Source organism: Apteryx rowi, unplaced genomic scaffold, assembly GCF_003343035.1.
Source record: "Apteryx rowi isolate R43461 unplaced genomic scaffold, aptRow1 scaffold_34, whole genome shotgun sequence".
Lineage (NCBI taxonomy): Eukaryota > Metazoa > Chordata > Aves > Apterygiformes > Apterygidae > Apteryx > Apteryx rowi.
The window spans coordinates 21,132-46,065 of NW_020449863.1; the positions used below are offsets into that span (position 1 = coordinate 21,132).

General features: G+C 44.9%; 1 protein-coding gene across 6 annotated transcripts in view; it reads right to left on the reverse strand.

The window, feature by feature from the left end:
• Positions 1–673: 673 nt before the first annotated feature.
• VASH2 (vasohibin 2) overlaps positions 674–24,934 on the reverse strand; it is a 40,781-nt gene continuing 16,520 nt past the window's right edge. For 5 of the 6 annotated variants that reach the window (XM_026072284.1, XM_026072281.1, XM_026072280.1 and 2 more), the window contains 4 exons: positions 13,663–14,044; positions 10,363–10,478; positions 3,596–3,658; positions 674–3,183 (listed from right to left, as the gene is read on the reverse strand). In XM_026072284.1, coding sequence (XP_025928069.1) covers positions 3,114–3,183; positions 3,596–3,658; positions 10,363–10,478; positions 13,663–14,044 — 631 coding nt within the window. In that variant the 3' untranslated portion in view covers positions 674–3,113. The remainder of the gene's footprint in view (positions 3,184–3,595; positions 3,659–10,362; positions 10,479–13,662; positions 14,045–24,934) is intronic. The other variant, XM_026072285.1, reaches the window with a different exon arrangement.

Consider the following 24,934-nt stretch of genomic DNA (forward strand, 5'->3'; position numbering starts at 1 on the left):
ACTGATGGTTTTCATATTTGGCTTATACTCAACTATTCAGCAGTGTCCCTGTCACATTTTAAAGTGGCCAAATTCCTCAAGGTGTTAAAGATGACCAGCAGGGAAATGGGGATATATTTTCATGAAGTTATCACATAAAACAGTTAAAGCAGTAAGGTATTTGTTCTGTTTCATTAGTGTGTGTTATTAGTGAAGGACCATAATTACTTCCTTCCCTTTACAAAAGGGAACTGTCACTTAGTGTTCCCCTCCCTTCCCTATTTTGATGGCAATACATGAGGGATTAGGATCAAGGCTCTACTGACAGGAAAAGCAATAGCAGCTTGACATGATGCAGTAATCAGTGCTGCCACCAGTTTAATGATGATTATTGTTCCATAAGAATGTATTTTCAGGGGTTAAGAGACTTGTTTCAGTTTTTATTAGCATAACCCATTAATGCTTAGCTATACTGTGTGATCTCTAAGAGCTTAAAGTTTAGAGATTACTTATCTACTATTGTACAAAGGTGGGTATTTAACAATCTTAAGAAGTGCTTCAGTTGATTCCCATTTGTCATGTGTCTTGATTCAAGACTGCAGGCTAAAGAAACAATGTAGATTTTTCTGGAACATCACGATCTGGACAATGATGTGTAACATCCAGTGTTAAACAAGACCAAAAAAAACTTAAGTCATTTAAAAAAAAGACTACCATGATAGTTTATTAAAGTTTCATGCTGTGTATAAACATACAAGTTGAGGGGGGGGGGGGAAGCAAAACCAATCATGCACAGGTTTTTCTATACTACTTGAGCATGCTGCAGTGAGCTAGAAAAAAGTCACTAGAACCACAGTTAAACCAAATGCCATCATAAGCAAACTTCAAGAGAATATTTCAGCTGAACTTCAAAACAAGAACCACCTCCTAAAGCAGTCTGTCTGCTCTACAGCTTAGAAAAGTTTCAGTATAAGTTAGAATAGTTCAAATTGCTCTGGACACTGGTAAAAACTATATACCAACCACCATTACTTGAGTTGAAGAGAAGTAAACCATGGTTTCATAGAAAAAACTTGCATCAGATAACCTGGTGCTACAGCTATCATTTATCACAATTTAACAGTTTTCCACATCATTTTACCCATGAGAAATCTACAGGATACATGAAAAATTTGTTTAGGTCACAAAACACTGAGCAGCACAAAGGTTAAAACTGAAACTCTGCAGCTAATGTCAAATTACACAACAAGAATTTCTATCAAAAGAATATTTCCTTCTATTCCTCAACTTCACTCCTGACCCAAAAAATTCTCATTGTGAGCATAGGAGTGAGAAAGGTTAGGGGAAGAGAGATGGGAAAGGCCTCCCTGTAATTGATAAAATAATCTTGTATAAAGAAGGGTAATAGGTTTGAAAAGTCTGCTCTCTAGTTTGTTCTTCTAAAGCCTAATTACTGGAAAGTGTTTTACAGTTTGTAAAAAGTTACTGGCTCTGTCTTGTCTTCCTGTCCTAGGTAAATGAGAGTCATTGAATTCTCTGAGCAATAAGGTCTTTACTACATGCAATCATCTCCTCCTGTGTTCACCTCATCTTTGGTTGATCCAAGGAGTGTTCCAGGAGCTTAAATCATTCATTCTGAGCAAGCATTATTGTCACTGCTTCATGATGCCCTATCTTCTCAGAGATTCCAATAAATAAGAGCCCAGGAGGGGAGGTACCATCTCATCTATAAGCATAGCACAAAGTGTAGAGGCTGGACTTTCAGAATAATCCAGTTTCCATTTAGGCACCTACTGAAATATTTTCAGGAATACGTTTCCAGAGAACTTCCTTAATGGGAATGGTGGACCCCAATAACAGTCTTGCCCTGTCACTTAAAAAAAACACTGCCTTCATCCCAGCCTTACAACAAAAGGACAGAGTAGGGAGGAAGCAGACAAACTTGAGTTGTAGCTGTTTCTGAGACGTGATTTGTTTTATTGCTGAACTTGTTCCAATACAAATTTCCTTTTCGGGTCTGACTAAAGGAGTGTTGTTATAATGCATATAGAAGAACTCCCTGAAGTAAGCATGGTGGAAACATAACTTCAGTCTGTGATGTCTGATCTTAATATAAGATGTCAAGGCATCACTCATTTGAGACTGCTCAGCCTTTCAAAGACAAGGTTCCAAGTTACACACAAATATTGAAAGAAAAGTGTAAAGACTCAAGTTAGCAGTTCTGACATTTTTTCCATTATTCCAAGAACATATAAAAGAAAAACTGGTACTACAATGTGAAGCCTTGTCTCTACAAAACAGCAGTCTCCACGTTTTGTGCTTCAGCAATGTAGTTTAGAAAGACTAAAAGCTTTTGACAAAGTGTAAAAAAACTATGAAAGTTTAAAAAAAATTATTGGTCAGTTATCATTTAAAAAAACAACAAAATCTCTTCTTTTCTATAATAAGATGTCAGTGTTTAATAATATGCAAGTGTATTCTTATACCTTGACCTCTTTCTGCAACATGCATAAAATAGTAATACAGGTGGCAGAGCACATCCAGTGCTGTTTTAATACTACAAGAAATGCTGGGAGACAGTACAAATTAGTTACAAAAGAATAATACTGACAGTTTTGCATATCCATTAAGTTTAGTGAGGTAATGTTGACACTTCAAAAACTCACGCCACTTCTGCACTGCTTGTTTTTATTGCTGAATTAATACTGAACGTGATTTTTTTTTTTAAAAACACACTGCACCTCAGCACATCTTAACACTAAGAAGAATGATTTCATAATCATCCCAGTGCTACCACCCAGCACAGTGCCCAAATTCAATTAAAACTTAAACAAAGAAATTATACTTAAAGAAACCCATGTACCACTGGAGTCACCTCCTACATGATGGAGAAAAAAAAAAACATCTCCTGGTGAACATAATTTTAGGTTCTCTTCACTGATGCCATTTCCATGAATTGAAAGAAAATAAATATTGCCACCAAAAAAAAGTTTCCTGTGTTCTATTTTCTAGTTCAACTTTAATTTAAAGTCCATGAGCTAATAAATAGTCCCATTCCTTCTTCCTTCCAATGGAGTGCAGGTAAAGTGCAGCAGGAAGCACCAAGGAAGCCCTCTGTCCAGCCTATGGCTTTGCTAGATGCGGAGCTGATAGCCCACCTCGTTGAGCGTAGCCAGATCTGCTTGCTTGTCCACCACCGCAGGCCTGCAAGCAAAGGACAAAAGAGGGAGCTGCTCAACAGCAATTTGACACCGCTGTGCAGGCATTAATAGTGCACTTGTAAGACCAGGACCAGTTTACATCAAAATAGGACTGCATAGATCTAAGTTTCTCATCACAAGCACAGTCTTCCTGAATTTCCATCATGTAAACAAGCATTTCATGAGCTAGTCATGTAGGTTCCCTCTGAAGCCAAGCACCCGCAAAGAACAAGTCATCCCATCTGAAGGTAGGTGAACTAAGACTGGGAGTGCCCTCCCTCTCTGACTTGAGAGAGGGCCTAAGGCTAAAACTAGACACATCCCGCTCTTCAGCTAGCCCAGAACAGGACTCCAGCTTTTAGAATAAAATAAACACTGTTGGGAGAAGCTGAAAACAAGCCAGCAAGGCCTCTTACATGGTCACAGTTTGATGTCCCTCTGACCCTGCCGTTTCCTCTTGGTTAGGTCTGTGTGAAGGTCTAGAGCCAGCCAAATAGAAAATACAAGATGAACTCTTTTAGCCTCCAGGCATCTTATATTTTGATACAGAAAAGCCACTCACTTAAGTGAATACACACATACATGTATACTGTTAGGTCATTTAAGTATATTAACAACCTTAAGCAAATGAAACCTTTAGAACTAGCAGTCTCCCTATTTAGCAAGCAATGGAAGAAATCCTGCAACAAAGTTAATAAAGCTAAATAATGCCAGTCATTTATAGTCTGTGGAAGTGTCTAATCTGTGGGTTTATTCCAGGCTTTCAGCTATTTTCACAGTAAGCGCTATGTTTGCTTTCCTAAAAAAAGACAGTTCAGGTTCTCCCAGTAGACTGTACAATGTATCCACTTCACTGCAAGAACACAGCTAAAGCCTGAGTAGTAAAATGTGAAGTTGGTAAGTGCTCCAGTGCCCTCCTCTCCTACAGCTCCTTAGACCTGTTTTTCCAGCTCTTAAGAATACTCTTCACTCACTGTGCAGCAGATGTGACCTGTGAGTCTGCACATGCAAAGCCAATATTTAACTCCTCAATCCATGCAGCCTGCCCCACTTCTGCAGTAGTTGCTTCAGGCTGCCAGCCCATTACTTAGCTTATAAGTAGTTAACTGAAGGAGTCTTTACTGGGCTCTGTCACATGCAGGAAGGGATTGCACCTGAGGAGATCTTGAGGAGTTTATTCATATAATGAATAATGAAGGAAGAAGTGCCCTTTCTTCCTTCTTCAAATATAGAAAAGGATCCTCTAACCTTTCCACCCCTTTTTCCTTTCCCCCCACCTCAAAACATGGCTTTAATTAAAGCAAACCTGGATGGTTCTACCTTCTCCCATGATCCAAGAGAGATGGGGACTCACTGCATACCTGTGCGGACAGGCACATTCACCCTGCATCACAACCCTCTAGCTGCATGCAGACTGTCCTCCTAAACATTTCTCTCCTTAGGGTGTTTGAAAAAGGAAGGACTTGGAGCGGAGGCTTTACAGCCTCTTTTGTCCTTGGCTAGACAGTGACCTGAAGCAGAACATCCCCTACAAAGCAATTATGGTTAAAATCCATCTGTGTTCTCAAAGCACCAAGCGGGGCAACACTGCTACTAGATGTTACATGGGTAATTCTGTTAAACTGGCTGAGAGGTCCAGACTACATCTCCTGTCTGAAGTGCCATTATGAGTATCTGAAGCTGTCAATAGCCGCTTGGTACACAGCATCCATGAGCTGTCTTCACTGGATCTGCCTGGTTTTGAATCCCCTTGCATATCCAAATACATTGTATTAACAGAACCAGTAACTCCAAATTGCCTTTCAACAGTGAAATTAGGCCAGAAGYATACAAGTCAGTGTTGCTGTGACATTCACAGAGCATGCATGTGTTAAACCTCAAACGTTAAAAAGAAAAGGAAAAACCTCTGGTGAACTGACATTTAGGAGCAGAAATTGCTTCAGGCTGTCACATTACACTCCCTCCCAAACTCGGATTAACACTCCCAGAYTCCTCCAGCTCCAAACACTCCTGTCGAACGAAACACTGCTTTGCCTGTCGCAGCACTGTGGCTTGCAATCTACCACACCCTCCTACCTTTGGACATAAGGGATGATGGGCAAGTGGACACAGTAAAAGCCCACAGCTGATGTGAGGTATAGCTCAGCTAATGAGCTGCTGTAACTTGACTACACAGCAGGCTCCTAGGGGGCACATACTGCTTATTGCCACCCACATCCTGCAAGATACCCTATGCGCCCTGTAGCTGTATGTTCAACAGGAAGCATTTGCAGGATAAGTGCTAATTGAAATTTGCCTTTAAATATCAAACAAAGCAAGTATTAAGTGATTTTCAATAGAAAATAATAGCTGGGGAGATTCTTCTCCATAGCACCATTTCAGCTGTGATTCGTAACTAGGAATTCTCATGCATAATCTAACCTGATTATATTTCACTTGTAACTGTGCTCAGTGCACAGAAAGAATTAGAAGGGCTTTTGTTCTAAAAGCCTAGATTATAATTCTCCTCTTTAAAGGGTTATGCATTTTGCTAACAAACAGCAGAACAAATGAAGATATCCATTTGGTCGCTTACAAAATGAACTGGGTACCAACTGCTATTTGAAAGTCTGAATGCAAAGGCACAGGCTGTGTCTACAGTAGCAACTAGTGCAGCCCAACAGAAATGGATGCGCACAGCAACATGTTCAGCTTGTTGCTCATGGCCTGACATCCTTGCACTATCTGTATTCTGGTGGTTTTACATAAGAGCAGCTCTGGTCTTTTCCCAATGTGCTGCATGTGCATTAGTGGCTGAAACATATTAGGCAGACACCTGCCAGCCTAGCTTCATCCAACAGGAGCCTGTTTTTTATATTCCAAGACTGCTCTGCAACAGTAGTCAAAGCATGATAGGATAGAAGCAGGAGACCAGTTTTGGAAGCACACTCATGTCCAGGCTAATATGCTATCACAGGCTCACCAGTGGTCACCACAGGCATTTATATAACATGACCAGTAAGGAACCAGGGCGACCAGTTAAAGGGTTGAGCCAGCAGAATCCACTGATGCCCCTAAGCCTCGCTTTAGCCCTTGTCCTCCAGAAAACAAACCAGCAAAGCCGTTACAGTTCACCATGCTGAACCCTAAGTATTTTTCACTGGGAGATTTTTCCGGGAGGCCCATATAATTTATTGTTGACAAAAAGCAGGCTGTAATAACAGCTTGCTATTAGCAGGTGAACCCTCTCCAATGAAAGCCTTCTTAAGCCCCTGCCTGCTCACATTAGAGCAAAAAGCTTCTCTCCCCCTCCCCTAAAAGCTCTAAAAAGCTATAATTAGAGCATGCAAATAAGATTCATAAAGAGACAAAATGCAGTGTCAACAAGCACTGCCATTGTTTAGCAGGGAATTCAGCCTAAAAAGTCTTGTCTAGAAGTCTTTCTTTTTCTGCGCATAAGGCCTCTCACTRCAATTAGATTCTCAAGGATCCCATCAATATACAGAAGAAAATACTCAATTTTGCCTCTTCTATTTCTCCCCCGTCGACTGCTGTTTGGTATGCATCACTCAGCTCACCTCTTAATGCATTCACCCCTTCAGACCTCAGAGGCCTCCCACAACAGCGGGCAGAAACCAGCAGAAGCTTGACTTTGGAAATGAAACGGTTGCATCACCAGCAGGAAACTCCCTACTGGCTGCAGGGTCACTCCAGCCAGGATGAAGGCTGGCTGTGTCTTTTAAGCCACCAACACTACTGGTCAGTGCTCTAAGAAGCACCATTTTGACATCAGGAAACCAGTTTTCACTGGTGTCACTTTTATAACAGTGGGTGACTAATTTGCCTATACAGAACACACTGCTGTTCCTATGGCTAGATTCRAAGTGCCTCATCACTAAAATAGGCCCTCTGGGAAATCCCACTAGATGCCTATATACCCAGTCCCCACGGGATCAGTGGGAGCTGGGTGCTCCAGGAAGGTACATGCACGTTTTGCATTTCTTCAGTATCAAACTAGCTTTCAAAAGCCTTCAGTGACTCATTCTCAAGTATTAACAAAATGCACAGTTACTGAAAGAACTGTCACTTCATGCAACCTTTTTCAACTAAGTGTTTGAACATCAATTCATTTCACTAGCAAGAAGCCCAGGTTTCAGAGGAGCATTTCTGCTCTCATAAGAGTCAGTCAGAGCAGCCCCTATGAAAGGATCAGGCCAATTCTGAGCAGCTCTAGTTCAACATCTAAATCTGATACCTGGAATTCCCAGGCTTGGAGTATGTACTCTATGTACCCTAGTCCAGAGGTGCCTGTGTTACAGACAAGYTCAAAACCATCTCTTCATTGCCAGCAGAAAGGACTCTGACTACACGCACTGTTAAGGCCATCTTGCATTTGCCTACAGACCGCTCCTTTGGCTTTCCTCGTACAGCATACCCAAGCAGTCCCCACTCCAGGCTCAACAACAGTGCTGACAGGCCTCCTCCACGGCACAGCACCTGCAAGTTGGTAACAGGTGCCTTTTTCAGTTCAGAAGGTTAAACATCCCAAGTTACTATGTTAGGATACCACACCACGTTACAACTGCCAGCACTAGAGTTTTTCTTCCTGTGACCAGCCTAGCAGGCAATTGACTCCAATCACCTCCTCAAAATGCAAAGACAATTTAATGCAGCTACAATAGCCATTGACTTTGGTATATGCAGCTCTAAAAACTGCCCTAAACATGACTCACTGCTATCCAGATGTCTCAGAACAGCAGCGTCAGTGTGCACTGCAGTGACTTCCACCTGGGACCCTGGCTCTGAATACTCACTGCCCCGCAGGCAGATCATCACAGCAGCAGCAGCATTTAGGTGGGTCAAGGGAGATGGAGAATACGGATCTCTCTGTTCTTTAGCTATTCAGTGACGAGTCACACAGAGGAAGAATTTATTCTCTAAAGGGGACGGGAAAAATAAATAAAAATGCCTCAGCTTTTCCCTGCCTGGAATTTTACAATACCTCTTACAGACACCTCTCCAAGCAAGCTGACAAACTCTAATTAAAGGCCAATTTGATACTAACACTAGGCATTTCCTCACTCTGTTTCTTAAAGTACTTTACAAACAGCCTTATTCTGTGCCCTGGAGATGAATATAAACCATACCTATCTTACAGTGGCAAGCTGATGCACAGAGAGGTAACAGGACTAACCAACACTCACACAGCTAAGCAGCAGCAATGTAAAGCTGATTTGTCAAGCACAAGCTTCATGTTTTAACCTTTAAACAATTCTTCCTATAGCTTCTAACGATTAGTAACTGCATCCATGCAGAGACCTGTATCTTGCTGAGCACCAGACAATTTCATAGATGGATAACAGTGTTGATCTCCCAGAGCTCCCCACTGGGTAAGTAGGGTGACTTTAAGCCACCAGGCAGCCCCAAAACAAGGACTATTTGCATGGCCATTCTCAAAATAGCTCTGAGGGGTTGCTGAAGATACGGCAGCCTGCCTGGTCTACCCAGGTGTCCTGGAGTTGCCGAAGGCTCTTTTGCCCCCCTCTTGCTTCCAAGTATGCCAGTCCAGGCTCAGGAGGGGGCTGCACAGGATCTGCAGGGCTGTCACGCAGCTGCAGAGCACAGCCTCTCAGTCTCCTGCTCTCAGCATTACAGCTATAGCTAGGTCCTGAGTCACCATTATACAAGACCCAGGTTTATTTTAGAATAACATAATCCACTCAAGATACAGAGCAACGCGGCAGAACAACCGAGCAGGTAACGGGTGCTGAAACATTACAAGGCCCCAGCGAGGCTACTTATACTTCTCTTATCCTTCTGTCCTGTAAAAGCAAAGCAGCCAAGAGGCAGCCAATTGCTACGAGCAGCCACGTGCTTAGCAGTTCTCTCAGAAAGCCAGCTCAGTTGGCTTGTCTCCCCAGGCCCAACAAAATTTGCTCTTCTCTCCAAATGTATGTGATTCACTCCAGCAACTGCAGAAGCAGTATTAGAAACTCAAAGATGAAACCATCCCTCAAAGAGAATCTAAGAAGTAAAGAACCTAGAGTAGCAGGGCCTATTACAACCATAATCATCCACACACTAAACAAGGAACTCTTGGTGATAGGCCTGAAGTATAGTATTGTAGACTTGGTATGAGTTCACATGGAAAAATAAAAGCCTGCTGTGAAATCACCTGCCGCTGAAGTATCTTAAAGTTATCTTTAGAAAGTCAATCTCATGTCTTTGTTAGCTGCTTTAAAATAAATAAGTGCTGAGACAGTAGTCTGGGAGCCTATTTAAAAAGTGATGATCATAAATATGTGACTAATCTGGGTCACATATAGGCTTTCACAGGGGTTAGCCTTCTGGCATGAAGCGTACAGCTGGAACGCAACTCTGGCGCATCTAAGGCATGGGTGCCTGAATCACTGGTGCCTGTAAAAAGCCCATGACCTGAAGGCATAATTTTATCTATTTAGAGGTGTCATGTGCAGTTAGCCCATCCTTCCCCACACAGTTAAAGGGAAACAATTAATTACCTACTATATATGATAAAGGTGGTCTGGTTTTTAAACCACTTAAAATCAAAGTATCCAAAGTAAGTGATATTTCTGCTTTGACAAGAAAAGACTCACTTTTTCATATTCTCTGCAAGTTGGACAGTTCACAGTGAAAACTGCTACATCAGCAGAACAGCCCAATACTAAAGCTAATTGCAAAGAATCCAATTTTTATCTGAGTGACCACGATAACAAGGACACCCCACCATCACAAGGAGATAGGTTCTACTATCTTTATATCTACATTTGAACACCCTTAAGTGTGATCAAACTACTTTCCTTTCTGTAAAGGTCTCCCACACCCCAAGCTAGGTTCTTAGTTTCTCCAGAAAGTGGACTGTACAAAAACTGAAAAAATAAAAGATGAAACATGCAGTTCCACAGTCATCCAACACCGAGTAGAGTCAGACCAAAAAGAGCCCATCTGGGCCTCAAAGGACAGCATACAGAAAAACAGTCCAGCAGCTGGTAAGTAGTAAACACAGCAACACCAGGACATTAGCAATACTGGTTTCTAGAGCTTCACAGGTGACCCCAAGATACTTGTTGCAGTTTTACATATGTTCACTGGCATGTATAGGAAGTTTTGTACAGTAAAATAATGTCATTACCCTCAACTTTTGACCCAGTGATGGCAGCACCAACAGTGAAGGAATACTCACGATTTGTCTCTTCTGCACGCCCGTCTCTGAGGGCTAGCCTGCCTTCGGCGAGGGGACAACGACTTACCCCGTGATCTCTCTTTGCCTGGAGAATGGGCACTTGAGGGTTTCAGAATCTGCAAGAGATGGGGGAGGGAAGGAAACTACATTAAATAAAGGCAATGAAAAGGACTTATACAGTATCAGGGGTGGCACACAAAGAGCCTTTAGTCCCCTGAGGTTTTTTCAAACCCTACACAGGTTTAGAGATACTCAAAGCTGATATCATGTGATAGCTGTTTAAGGGCCCCTTGCAAAAATTGTTTGGTGTCATCAATTCAGTACCCAGCTAAGTATTAAAAAACAACAAAAACAACAAAAAAAACCCACACCCAACAACCAAAAAAAACCACACACTCATCCACAGCTTTCTTCAGAGCTGGCAACAGCAAGGGGTGAGAAAAGCTGCTTTGACCCTCAACTGAAGGGGTCTCACATAGCCAAATCGCATTCTCCAACTTTTCTCTCTACATACAAAGGCCATCTGTCTGTAAGGCAGGTGGTTGATTCTCTGGGACTGTGAGGCCTTTTAAAAGTCTCTTATCCATTCACACATTTCCCTACATCTCCCAGTTACTCCAAGCTCAAAAGTCCATCAGCACAACATTCATACTCTGTGCTATTTTTAAAGACCTGATGCTTCAGAGTCAGCACCCTCGCAATGTGAGCACACTGAATGAAATAGCTCAAATTCTGACCTAACTCATGTGAACCATGGYGACTGACTTCAGTGAGGCCAGGACTGCATTAAACACAGTCTTACTCATGTATGCAAAATTAGATGCAGGTTCAGAGCCTTGGTCCTGACCTTGAGACATTGACAAGGACTGGATTCAATGTCACACCTCAGCACAAACACAGAGCTCATCCTTCTATCAAAGGCAAGTACTTAAGGTCAGAAAATTTTCCTTCCATATGTACTTATTTGACTGGAGCCCCCTTCAGCTGTTTGCTCTCTAGATGGAATTGAAAGCACATTAACAGAGTAGAAGGGGATAAAGCTTCATTACATGTGTGTTTGAGCATATTTGCCTAAGATTACAGTACAGTACAAGTTAGCGTGGATCCCAGTCCATGCTGGCCATGTTGCCCAACAGCCTCTCACCTCTGACTATGCTAGCAGGACCACTTTGGCCGTAGCCAAAAGCCTTCCTGGCACATCAGCCTCCTTCCCCCACAAGGGCACCTCTGTTGGATTGGCACCTGCTGTGAACCTTGGGCTTCTCTGATGCCACCAGGCCTGGTTGGCAACTCGCTTCCCTCAGGCTGTCCCCTCACCCACAGAGAAGCTCCCCCATTAAGCTGTTGGGGTATAAGAATTAGAGACTCTTTATACTTAAAAACTGAAGAAAGTCACCTTTTAAAGATTTGGCTAAAAATAAAAGGATGTTTTCCCAGCAGCCATAGGGCAAATTCACCTCAGGCAGCCTTCAGCTCCGAATCCCTGCTTGTGTGGAAGAACAAGGCAAATCGCACACCTTTCATCTTCACAGTGTAGTACATGGTTACACTGGCACTGATCAAGTGAAACAAGTCATTTCGTGTTTAGAACATGAGCACTGAAGAGACTCAACATGTGTAGTGTCTTGGTACATCCAACTGCCATGCCTGATGGCTAGCAAACACAGTCCTCTTCACCGATGGGAACCTTGATGAACTTGCCAACTCCTCCTGGCACCAGATGTGTACAAGTGGCAGAGACTGAGGGTCACCTCACACCTTCCTCTCATCCTCTGAAACTCCTTGGCAGGGTAGGAGCGGTGGCAGCAGGGGCTGCAGTCGCCAATCCCACTGCTCAGGCAGCACTCCCACCCCAGATTCAGGGCCAGGTCCCTTATCCCCCCAAAAACGCACACAGCTGCTGCATATGAGCCATTCCTCAGCAGAGCAGGGAACGGGAACCCAGAATAACTCGGACCTGACTCCACATACCTCTACAGCAGATCCAGCCCCACACTTAGCAAGTGCACCTGCTCTGCTCTAACTGCCAACAGATGGCTGGAAAGGCATCAAATCCCATTTCACTGCAACTGAAACCAGCTCCTCACCCACACCAGTCCTTGAGACAGGGTCAGGAGCAGCAACCAAATCCTCAAAAAGGGTGGCAGCTCACCCTTTCTCCCATGTTTCCCCTCCAGGCCATTCAGTCTGATCAGCCAGCAGGGAAGCATGAGCCCTCTAAGGGTTCATTTTCCTCACCCTTCTCATGTAATCTACTTCCCAGTTTAGCCCAGGAACAGATCCTGCTGCCCCTGCTCACAGATGGTGGGATGCACGCAGAGAAGGGGTGAGCCCAGCAGCACGCTCTGAGAGGAGAAGTCACCCGCTGCAACAACACGTGCTTCCTGTACCCTGGGGATGGCTGGTTATCGCACTTTAAGTGCGACTCCTCTGCAGACTTAATTTTGCATTGCTAATCGGATAGAGAAAAGGGCTGCCTTTCCTGTGCCTCAGGAGCCACCACTTGCTAATGCTCTGCTGGCCTAGTTAGGAGCATGAAGCAGTACAATACCTCAGCAGCATCCACCCACACTGCCCTACCACAACTACTCAATTGCGCTACCTTCCTTTGTCTGCTCCCCCAGCCTCCTGCAAGGACAAATTTATGCCCTCAGCTGAGGGGAGAGGCCTGAGAAGCCTTATTTTGGGGAGCACAAAGGGAATGGAAGATGGCCCGAATCCCAGGCCACTGCACGTGAAGATTTCAGATGTGCCTCAATCTCACCAGCTGGGAATCAGCCCTGCCAGAGCTTACTGCCCTCGACCGCCGGCACTCAGCACATGTTACAGCAGCCTCACAGCATCCCTTGCACCTCAGCTGGCCGAGAAGGACAGCAAACAGCACAGATCCCTGCCTGCGACCAGGGCATGCGTCTACCCCGCCAGCCTTGGACCCAGCCCCAGACTCGCTAGTTCTTCCTGGCCACCTTCCTCCAGACATAGCAGGAAGCACACAAATAGAGACCCACGCATTAGCTCCTTGCACCCAGGGGACAGGTATAGGGTTCAAGTGTTTCTTAAACTGAAGGAGAGATCTTAAAACTAAACAAAATATTTAACAGTGCTTGAAAACACACTAGGAGTGTAGAACTACCAAAATGGATTTAAACACAACCCCAGCCCACCTGATGCATTTTAATCTCACCTGGACCAGGTTCAGTCTGTTGAAACAGAGCACAATCAACCTTTGCAGGATCAGACAAAGCACACCCATCTCAGAGTACATCCTAAGGAAATCGCAGCCCAGACACACAGACCTACCTTCATTCGCATATCCCTAGCAAATTTCTCCAGCTCCTTCCTGACATCTGTGCGCATCATCTTTGATACATTGAGGACCAGTTGTTTCCACTCGATGGGCTGAAAGCTGTGCGGCTCATGTGGGACATATAATCCAATTTTTACCTTTTTCACTGAATGTAAGTACTTTTTATAAGAGTCTTCAAATTCAAAGATGAGGTCACTCAGAGTTCGGTAAGTTAAAGGTTTGTCCATCAAATCTGATCGCCTGCTCATGCCCAGTGAGCCATACCGGCCATTGCAGTAAATCCCAAGCACCACATGATGAAAATAGTTCCCTGAGAAGTGGGTTTTAAAGCTGATGGGGAATCGTTCCACAGAGGGCTGCCCATTGGTTAAGTATCTGGCRTGCACTGTGTCAAGGCAACAATGGAGTTGTGAAGGGAACAAAACAGAATTACGTCTGCAAGACATCTCTAGCCGTTTTAACTGCCAGGGCCTATGCTTTCTTACAAACACAAGTTCATTCTCCTTGGGCCCCAGAAACAGTAAACACTGCTAATACCCATTATACTGTTTGGAGGATAAGACACAATTTTTCAGCCAGCAAAGGGCCTGACTCTTAACTATGCTTAGGGCAAAGGGTAGGAGGGAAGAATGGTCAGTTTAGCATGCCAGAAAAGAGACCAGCACCCCCAGATCCTTGGGAACTCCCTTATTTGATACCAATCCCAAATTCCTTTGCTCCCAAAAGGGAACAGTGTTTCCCTCAGTTCCATGTTGGAGCTTGGTACGGCTCAGGTTGTTAATACTCACTTTCACACATCTCCACAGCCTTCAAACAGTACCAAAGATCAGAACTTATTCCTCTCCAGGGTAAGAGGTCAAGCTTTCAATCTATACACGGGCACTTGGCCTGGCAGCTCCTGATACAGGAGAATGTCTTTGCACGTTATACTTGTAACCCATTGCTGGGATGCAGTAAAGAAAAGCTCCCAGGTTCCCAATTTTCTCCAGATAAGTACGCATAGCCAGGCACAGACGTTAACAAACAAAAACCAACCCACCCCCAGAGTTTGTTCCCGAACTGCTGGCCAGCTATTTCAAATGCACCACATGAAAAGTCCAGGGACTGACATTTGCAACAGCATAATAAATGATCTTGGACAGGAACTACACATTGGTCCAATCCATTTCCATAAGACTGTGGTGGCTCTTGAAAAGGGAGAAGGAGAGATTCAGATTCCCTCATGCAATTCAGCTTGTGTCAGTGCTTACGTTTTGTGCGGCTCCCTGCTGTTAATCCACACTGACAGGTGAAACCCACCCTCGCTCCAAGGGCGGACACCCACCGAAGGATTCCCCAGCCCTCCAGACAGCAGGCTTCTTTCCCTTCCAAGGCCAAGACTGCGGAGATGGCATTGCCCATGCCACGTTGCTTCCTCTCTCAGCACATCAACAGCTGTGGCTTGGCACTACTCCCGTGCCACATGAACACAGACAGGCGGGCTTTCTGGCAACAGTTCTGGGGGCTGAGCCAGGATCACAGAGGACAAATGCTGCTGCTGCTGCTGCTTCAGTGTGAGCAGCACCAGCTCTCACCCTGGGACCTGGGCGCAGAGAGGAGACAGTGAAAGCCACAGGCTGTGGAGGGCACGGGCAAAGCCAGCGATCAAGTTACCTTCATCTAAGGGAAGATGGATGGACGACAGGAAAAGGCTAGGGTGAGACGCTCCCGTCTGGGGTCTGTGCAGAGGCACACGCTGTAATTCAGGAGTCATTCCCCTGAAGCTAACACAGTCAGGGCAGTTAACTATGAAATGAACTGGCTAGACCTACAGCACCTCTTAGGATACCATTGGGGCAGTCTGCAGAGTTGAAGACTGGGGTCTGTCCCCTCTGCAGCTTCAGGGACCAATTCAGGCCTCCTGAACATGGAGAAAGTCCCTGTTCCACACTCCTCTCTGCTTTTCTCAGGTCAAACTGTTTTACTGCCCCTTTCCTCCCAGACAGCACAGAAGTCAAGCACACACAGACCAGCAGCTCAGCTCCCCCGGCAATCAGCAAACCCACAGAGCCTTCCTGGGTCACAGCAATACTGGAGCAGAGCCAAGACCCAGGCCCAAAGCCTTGGAGAAACAGACATAAGAGAGCCCACTGTGCTTTCCTGTGGTTCTGCCAGAACAATTCTGTGATGCCAAGCCAAAAATCTCTAAAAATACAATACAGTTAAGCTTCTGGGTTCAATGTCAAATATACTTAGTTGTGTTCAGTGCTAGATGTTACTAGCTTTAGCAGTTTAGAGAAATACATTAGAAGGCATGGGAACAAGCAATGCTATGGGCCTATGCAAAAATGCAAAGTGCCATGGTGCACTTAGATCTGTGCTCTGCTCTGTGCACTTGTCCGAACTGCAGCACAGAGAACACCTCACCAAGCCAACGTTAGATACACCCTCCTTTGCCCATCTGCTGGACACCTACATTAAATGGGAATGCCATGTACCAATTATAAAAGCTTACTCTGATTTTAACTACACTAACACAAATAAGAAATAGCTCTATTGCCTTCAGTGGTCTTGCTGAATCTCTGTTGCATGAGGACTAATTCCACCAAAAAAAAAAAAAAAATCCCACATACCATCAGCAGAATTAAAGATTATAAAAACACTGCAAGGTCAGAATCAGACCCTGCACTATTATACCAACTGAAAAATTCAGCCCACAGTCACCTCATTTAAAAGGTCACCTTGCTCTAGGCCTTAATAGGAACAACCTGTATATATCAAAGTCAGGTTACAATAATTTCTGTCCTATGGATGAATTCTTGTGGAAGCTCATTGTATTTATTATTCTGTGTAACTGAAAAAGCAATGTCTTTTATTAACACCTATGAAGCTTTCAAACATCACCACTATTTTTCCCTTCATTATGAAAGAGTTTTCTCTCTGTGCCCCAAGTACCTTTCTATTAAGTCCACACAAAGCTTTTGTGGCCACCTGCACACACACACGCTTCTGCCACAAGGTCTTGGAGAAGTTGCAATTTAATCTCATTAAATACTAGGTAGGAGTAAAAGAATCTTTTGAGGAAGAAAATCACCCATCAAACAACCCTGCAACAACCACTGCGGAAATTAACCTTTAGGTACAGGTTGATTCTGCTAAGCAACTACTTAATGAGAGTCTCCACCCGAGATGAAATACACAGGAAATGGGCTGGAAAGGCACATCAGATATTCCTTTCTGTCATGTATCATTATTATTTCTTTTCTTTTCTGCTTTGCCCAAGAACTGTATTGTAGCAAACAAAAGGCAATGACACACCAATGCCACAGTTGTGATCACATTTTTGAGCTAGGACTGTAACTGCAGGATTGAGAGTCCAGGAGTAAATTATGTGCCACAATATAAAAGCAGCACAGAGCAGGAAAGGGCAAAAGAAGCTTTAATGGAAGCCCTGTGGCCTCCAGATTCTGGGCCCTTGTGTAAATCAAAGCAGCTCCCCCGGGGCCTGTCCCTCAGGGCTACACAGCAGAAAAGTAACAGTACTGACAGATGCTAGCCTCCTCAGAGACCACCCAAGAGGGATTCCAGTCTTCCACCTTGCCATCTCCCTGCCCTGATATCCCTCCTCTTCCCCCACTCCCTCATGCCAGAAAACACGAGAGGATAATACCTGGAGCACCATCAGGGTCTTTGTACACCACTAGCACAGGAGCTAGAATAGCTTGTCCCCATCCCTCAGAAATTTCCCAATCCTATCCACTCTGACTCTGAGCTCTTCTACAGCCTCACACTAGTCATTCAACTTCAATTCTTCAATCCCGCAGAGACATTAATGCCTGCTAGCCAGGGCTGCATGGGTTAGGTAACTGATGGGTTCTGCTCTCATACCCCAGGAAGCTGATTTTGAAAACAATGTATTAGAGTAAAAGGAGAGAGAGAGGAACTGGATGCAGAACATGCAACATTATGCCAGTGGACTGTCAGCCTCCAATAATGCGGTATGGGTCTACTAACAGTCTTTCTTGAACACACGAACACTGCTAACAGCCTGCAGAGAGCCCAATCCCCCATTCCACACACTGCCCCTACAGCTCCACAAGTCAATACAAGTACACTGTGCACTGAGCCACAGGTTGTGCATTTCCCTTAGTCCTATCAACCTTTCCACTCGGACTCCTGCTTTTAGCTCTAGCGACTTTTTGATCCTCATCCAGCATAATGCCAAGGTGAGTGGGATCAGGATCTGAACCCCAAGGACAACACATTCCTGACACGCTTCCATTTATAGCTGTGATTCTGCCCTATTGCACCTTTCACCTGAGAGCAACACTGAGACCATGGGAATCACAGCCACCGTGGAGGCAACAAATGTTAAACCATACAGCAAAGATGAGCAGCAATTTTGGACACTTGACCTTCCCATATGCTATACTAATACGTTAGTTCATCCTATGTAGGCCACCACCATGCTCCAAGTGATCCTACAGGATTGTTCTGCTTGCCAACTTTATCCCACGCTGGGGGTTGCTTGGGGTTTGGCAGGACTGGGGTGCAGATGGTGCTTGTTGTTATTTTAAGAGGATTTATTTTCAAGCCTCCATGGCTTTGATGATAAGCACGCACCAAAAATAAACTCAAATCCAACTTCTTGACTTAAACACCTTACCTAGTTTTGATCCTAGGGGACATTCAGATCCCAGACTCAAATACAAGAAAGACTTGGGACACAAAACCTGCACTCTGGCCGCTACATGGATTTTCCTGGGCAGTGGAATAAATAAAGAGCAGTAGCCCTAATCAGTACAAAAGAAAACAGGAGAATTAGCTGAGCTAGCCCCAGCAAGCAGCAGGTTGGGAGTCAACCAGTTACTTTTAGAACTCTGGAGCAGAAATAAGTTGTAGCTGTTCCTTTTTAATCTGCACACTCCACAGTGACTCAAACAGCACTTTAGAGCCAGCCTTTCCGTGTTTTTTTGTTGCTGTTGTTGGGGTTTTTTTGTAAGAAAAAGGTATTTTCCAGTGAACACTTTAATATCATCTGAAAAGTCCCATGCAAGTCTCAGGATTATTCGCCAACCTAGTATGTACCAACAGGCATTCTGTGATCACATCAAAGGGCACAGAGCAGTTCCTGGCCAAAAGAGAAACTTTATACCCTTGACCTTGTTTCCTTGCCAGCAGAAACTTTCAGAAAAAACTTTCATCTCCATTTTCTTTTTTAAATAAATAATCTGAGAATAATCTTTGTGTGCCAGCACTGTGGCTCTGGGCTTTAAACATTGACATTTTTGGAAATAGGTCGTAACAGCTGAGAGCATCTACAAGACAGCAGCTGGCTTTCTACGGCTAGATGAGCTCAGTTTACTTCCTACTGGCAGTTTTCCACAGCAGTGAAGAACCACAGCCAGCTGGACATGATGGAAAGGGACACTTGTAAGGACATTAGCCCACCTGTGTCTAAACCAGCTTCAACAGGAGTTTAGCCTGAGTAAATACGGGGAAAAAATTAGTGCCACTGCCAAATGGACCTCTGACAAACACATTGACTGCATACGGGGCATACTAGTGGCAAATAAAGAGACGAGTGCTGTCACTGAGCAATGCGCCCTCCCCAGAGAGGGCCCTTGCAGAGGGCCAGGATGCAGGAGACAACTCTTCCTCCCACCCAGAGGGATTTCCCTGCCTACTGCCCTGTTGGCACCAAGGACTTCCCCTTCTGCCATGTGAAGTCCTGCCTGCAACATGAGCTAGCAGGGAGCCATACTACAGAGCTGCCAGGCAGGGAGAGCCCAGGACAGCGAGGCACCAAGAGAGACCACCCAGCTCCTCCCCTTCCCTGGTGCCCCAAGGACCAAAGCAGCCCCTTGGCAGAGGCATGGTCCTGCAAAGGCAGCACACTGGGAGCACCACCTGGGTTTCAGTCCTCTCTGTGGGATTTTCCCTTCAGAAAACGACTTAAGAGAAGTGATACACATAGTAGGTATTGATCTTCTCTTGACCGTGTTACAGGAACATTTGTAAAGTCACAGGCAAGCCAGGGATGTTCAGACACTGAGTACAGGGCCACGGCTGCTTAGGTACCTGGGATGGAGCGCAGAACAAACCAGCTCTGCCACGGCAGGATACACTGGCTTCAGGCTGGGCCTAGCTGCTCCTGACCCTGGGCTCTTCAGCTGACACAGCATTTAATTCTCAGGTCTGTACTCACCCTGCTGCAAGAATAGGGCCCAAGATTCAAGAATAGCTCCAACAGCAGGGGACATGGGGATAGACTATTTCTTACAGCTCTGTAGGGAAAAGTACCCACAACTAAGTCAGTATGCAGTGAGGCCACACAGAGCCTGAAACAGCTTGACACAAACTCAGATATGCTCAGTTTGAGGTAAGCACCAACATCAGCTGTTTTATCAGACCAGCCAGCCAACAGCAACTCCCCAAGCATGTTTAAGCACCTAGTTATCTCCAGTACCCAAGCCTATGAGTACTGCTCTGCCAGCTGCAACACCTAGCATTTCCCCTGACTGTTTCTGAATGCAGGTGGGTGTTTTCGCTACAAACTCTACTCTGCCTCATTAACCAAAGACATACAAAGCAAAGTCTGATGAATCTGATATCAAGCAAATGAATCCTTATTACACCACTTGTGCTATTCAGCTTCATAGTTACTTGTTTAAAATTCTCCCTTATTTAATCCAGACAAGACGATGCAGTAGTGCTTCTTGTCTTAGGGAGGGACATACGAGGCTTATGGAGGGACACATGCAGGCATCTTCCTGCTGAAGTTTGGCCAAGTTCAGCACAGAAAAGCATGGGGTATTCCTGTCCTCTCCTCTCTTGCCATTCCCCTGGGCGAGGAAAGGCTGAGCAGGCCCTCCAAGCACTCGCAGCAGGCTGCTTCACAAGGCACCCCACGCACACTTCACTAGAAATCTTACGGGGATGAAAGCAGGCTGAGGATGAGAGAGGGGGCAGCTTTATTTAGGCTGGCAAAGCTGAAGCTGCTAGCTCAGAATGAGGAGGTGGAGCAGGAAGAAAATAAACTTCACACTTCACAATTGTCATATAAGGCTTCAAGCTTCAGCAAAAACAGAGGAGCTATTTTTCAAAGCAACCAAGCAACTGCGAGCAATGTCAGAGAGCCTCTGACTGCCAGAAGTAAACACTCAGAAAAGTTTCAAGCCACGGATTCACACTGCATCTCCCGCAGAGTCCAGGAGTGTTGAGATCCAAGGTTTGTGCCTACTTACTGCGGAAGCAGAGAGCTACGGAATCCACATCTGGACGCAATCTGCTCCAACTGCCCACATGAAGAGTTTGGGCTCCCCCGAGCAGCACTGTCCTTTCYGAGTAATGGCAGCGCTCAAAAAGACAGCTCAGCCTCACAAGCCCAGAGTGCTATGCCAGTATGACTCTTTTTGAAGTACCAGTTCTCTAGCTCACAACTAGAGATGACTAAAGATTAGACCATGAAGATGGAAGTGATGAGGAGCTCTCTCCTGGCTTTTCCTAGCTGTAAGAGGGACTGCAGCTATTCAGCAGGACCTTCCTGCCCATATTTCTGTTAGTAAGTTGGTCAAACTGTAGACAAGCTTGCAAGAGGCAAAGAGGGGCACTGAGAGGTTATCAATATTCCAGTCATCCTGCAATGACTGGATAAAGAAACTCTCTCACGTTAAAAAACACTTACTCCCAGGCCAGGAAGTTATCCACCAGCCAAGAGAAACAGGATGGGCAGAGGACTCCAGCAGTGATAAATACCATCCACTGATAAAGCGTGCAGAAGGCACAATACAGAAGCTATTAAATCACCTCTTCCCTTCTGAGGCACTTCTGTATTGCTCTATTCTTCCTCATTTAATGACATTACTTGGTGGGGGGAGGTCTTCTAATACACTGCACATCCCTGACTGTTACCTCACATGAACTGGGAAGGACGTACTTAAGTCAATGACAGTGAGTTATACTCATCTGTCACAGACAGCACACTGCGAGATTCCCTGAGGATGGACGCACTGTGCCACTTCCTCCTCCAGCATTTTACTCTCCCCACTTTATTAAAGTGGATACAGCATGAATAAAATTCCCTTGGCACCTTTTGGTTCACTATTCCCTTTCTTAGGCATAAGTAGTTTCGATCCTTGCTTATAACGGATGTGGTGAATGCACCATTACTCCACTGATTTACAACTGAAAGAAAAAATACCCTGGAAAAGACAGCAGGAGGAATGCCCCTGGTTAGGCACTGATGAGCAGACCATGTAAGCAGAGAGAGATACGAAGCTGGCACAGACAGTCACACAGAGCAGGAGATCCACACAGATCTTTTCACAGCCCACGGGAACCTAACACCAGAGGATTTTTATGAGCGTCTAGTAATCTTCTAACAGCAGCTCCCTTGGCGCACACAGAAAGGGTAGCTCAGTATTTAACTTGTGGCCATATAAAAATGTTTCAAGATGCATCTAGTGTGAAAGCAGTTATGCAGAACTTAATTCCGCACCAAGAAGGATTATAGAAGTGTTTTATAGGAAGTCACACAGTAAAAGCCAATCGCATGAGCCAGCAAGCAGCTCAATTAAAATGACATCTTGCTAAGCTGCTCTGCGCGAGTCAGCCTTTGAATGAAGGCTCACAGAAGCTAAAGGCTGTAGTACTAGGCTATGCTCTTTTTGGTATCCAAGCAACACTGCTAAGCCTGTCAGCACACAAATTACAATCAGCACCTTACATCAAGAGGCAGAGAAGGGAACCACAGAGAAACATGCACACACTGGGATGCTCAGCCCAGGCACGTTTGAAGAGATTGATTTGACACTCAGGAGAAGGAATGGAGGGAAATAGCATCTCTTATCTGGTAATTGCCTGACCTTGAAAACCAAGTCACAGGCCTCACTATGTCTGCATATGGAGGCTGATGCTGAATGTCAAAATCTTAGGGCTGGAAAAAAATAKATATATATATACATATATATAAAAATTTATTTATATGTATTTTTATATATATATTTATTTATTTTCTGGGCTTGAGTGTGTGTGTGTGTGTCTGTACATATATATTTTACATATATATATATAAATCAGCAAACTTAACCAGGTGCTGTTAGAAAGACTCCTCCCCGGAAATCCACATTGTGCACATGCAGCATGACACTGCCAGGCTCGGCAAGGACACAGGCAATATATAGGTCAGTTCTAAAGCACATGTATTCTGATGGTCCACACACTCACCACTGCTACGCACTTTGCGTACTCACACCTCACAAGCAAAAACTTTAGGTTTTATATTGAGGGGTGCAGGGAGAGCTTTTAAGTTTCTTTACATGAGCCTGTTACTGGCCTACCACCCCAGCAGATACACACTATTCTTACACAAAAGACTTTGAAGACAACAACTAGGAATCATGGAAAAAGACAGGCCTGCCCCATTCCCTCCCCTGCTTAAGCCTTCTCTGCAGGAATTCTCAAAAAGCTTTCATAAACATTTTTCAAAATTAGCATCTAGAGACAGAAAGATTCAGCCCAATCTTTAAAAATCCATTACCAAGGAAACTTCAGATCACATTAAATGTTATAATACAGAGATTTCAGTTATTCTGCTGCTCCCTCCCCTCCCAAAAGAACAAAAACAAAAAACCCCCACAAGTCTGAGGCAGGCAGATGCTTCTCACAGAGACAAGCCTTTCCTGAAAGAGCCTTTTTTTTTCCTTTGAAATGAAAATAAAATAGTCAAAACTTTTTGACCAGCAAGAATACACTTAGGCAACTGTGGTCACCTGTATGATCACAAATAAATTCGCTCTCGACATGGTATGTGGAATAATTGGTTCCACACTAGAAATAAGGCACTAGAAGCCACATTGACACTTTGTGTACTGCAGAGCAGCAGCATCTCCACCCAGGAATTATTTTTCTCCCCACACTTTGGTCCCCAAATAGTAATGGGTACAATCCTGACACAAGGCTAAGCATGACAGACCATAAACATCACTTCTGTTTCTAGGCAGGCATCAGTTTTTGCCTCTCCTGTTGATCCCCAAGCCCTCATGACCCCCAGAGAGGTCCTGCTCTCCAGTTGAATACAGATCCTTCCAACATTTTCAAGAAGCTTTGTCAGCGAGAACAAGGATCACAGCTGAAGTCTACTCCCGGTGCGTGGGGCACCGAGTGCAGCCAAGAGCAGCATCTGGTGCATGCCACAGACCTCGTAGTGCAGAGGGGCCCACATCCAGCATCGAGTCTCACATACCACACATAACAACCCTTGCTCGCTCAGCCCACATTACTCCCCCCATCCCGCAACAGCTCCCACACTTCACATACTTGCAGCACAGCAGCACAGCCTCTCTCAGGCTCAGAAATTCCTGCCAGCAGAGCCAGCTGCCCAAACTGCTGTCAGGCCCTGGCACAGCAGGTCCCAGAGCAGCAAGGAGGCAGAGGTGCTGCGGGGCAGCCAGCTAGCAGGTACCTCCTAGTAGGCCCCAGCAGCAGCCCTCCCTCACGTGAGCCAATACATGGTGCTACCTACCATGCTCCTTTGGTTCTTCCTCCTGGCCTGATCTACGAGAGGGGGCAGCAGCAGCAAGCAAAGCACAGCAGAGGCTCCAGAAGCTGTTTCATTTTTTTTAAAACCACACTTAGTCATATGTGCAAGACACACTGAGTATACAATTGCCCTCAGGGTCCTGCCTTGCCCTCCCCTGGTGTTTTAGGATGACACAGGTTAATCTGGTTTCCTGATTCTCTGGTGCTCTCACTGCGTGTCAGCCTTTAAATTAAAATATTCTTGGCTTTTCTGGGCTTGAATAGGAAACAAACATTATTTTGCTTAAGTGTTTAACTATAATATGAATGTTTCTGTACAAAGCATAGGCGTGGGCTTGAGACAAAACCAGTAACAGGACTTGGTTGTGCAAGCATTAGACAAACGTAGTACAGAACTTAAGTTTCACGGGCCATTAACAAGCTGTGACAATGACTGGCACACGAAAACTAAAGAAGGGAGCAGAAACTGCGTAGGCAGATACTTAGCTGGGCACTCTGGGTCGAATCCTCACATGACGCAGATTACCAGGGCAGGAGGCAAAGTCAGCACTGCTGGAATTAACATCAACTGACACTTGTGAACTTGCGCACACAGCACCTAAGTTCCTACTGACAAATCTAGTTTATTCGGCAACTTGTTGATCAATACCTTGGAGACTCTCAGCTGTTTACACTCACCTTCAGCTGTGAACATCTCAAACAGCATCCAGGAAAGACGATATATTAAACAGTGCTCCAGTGGAG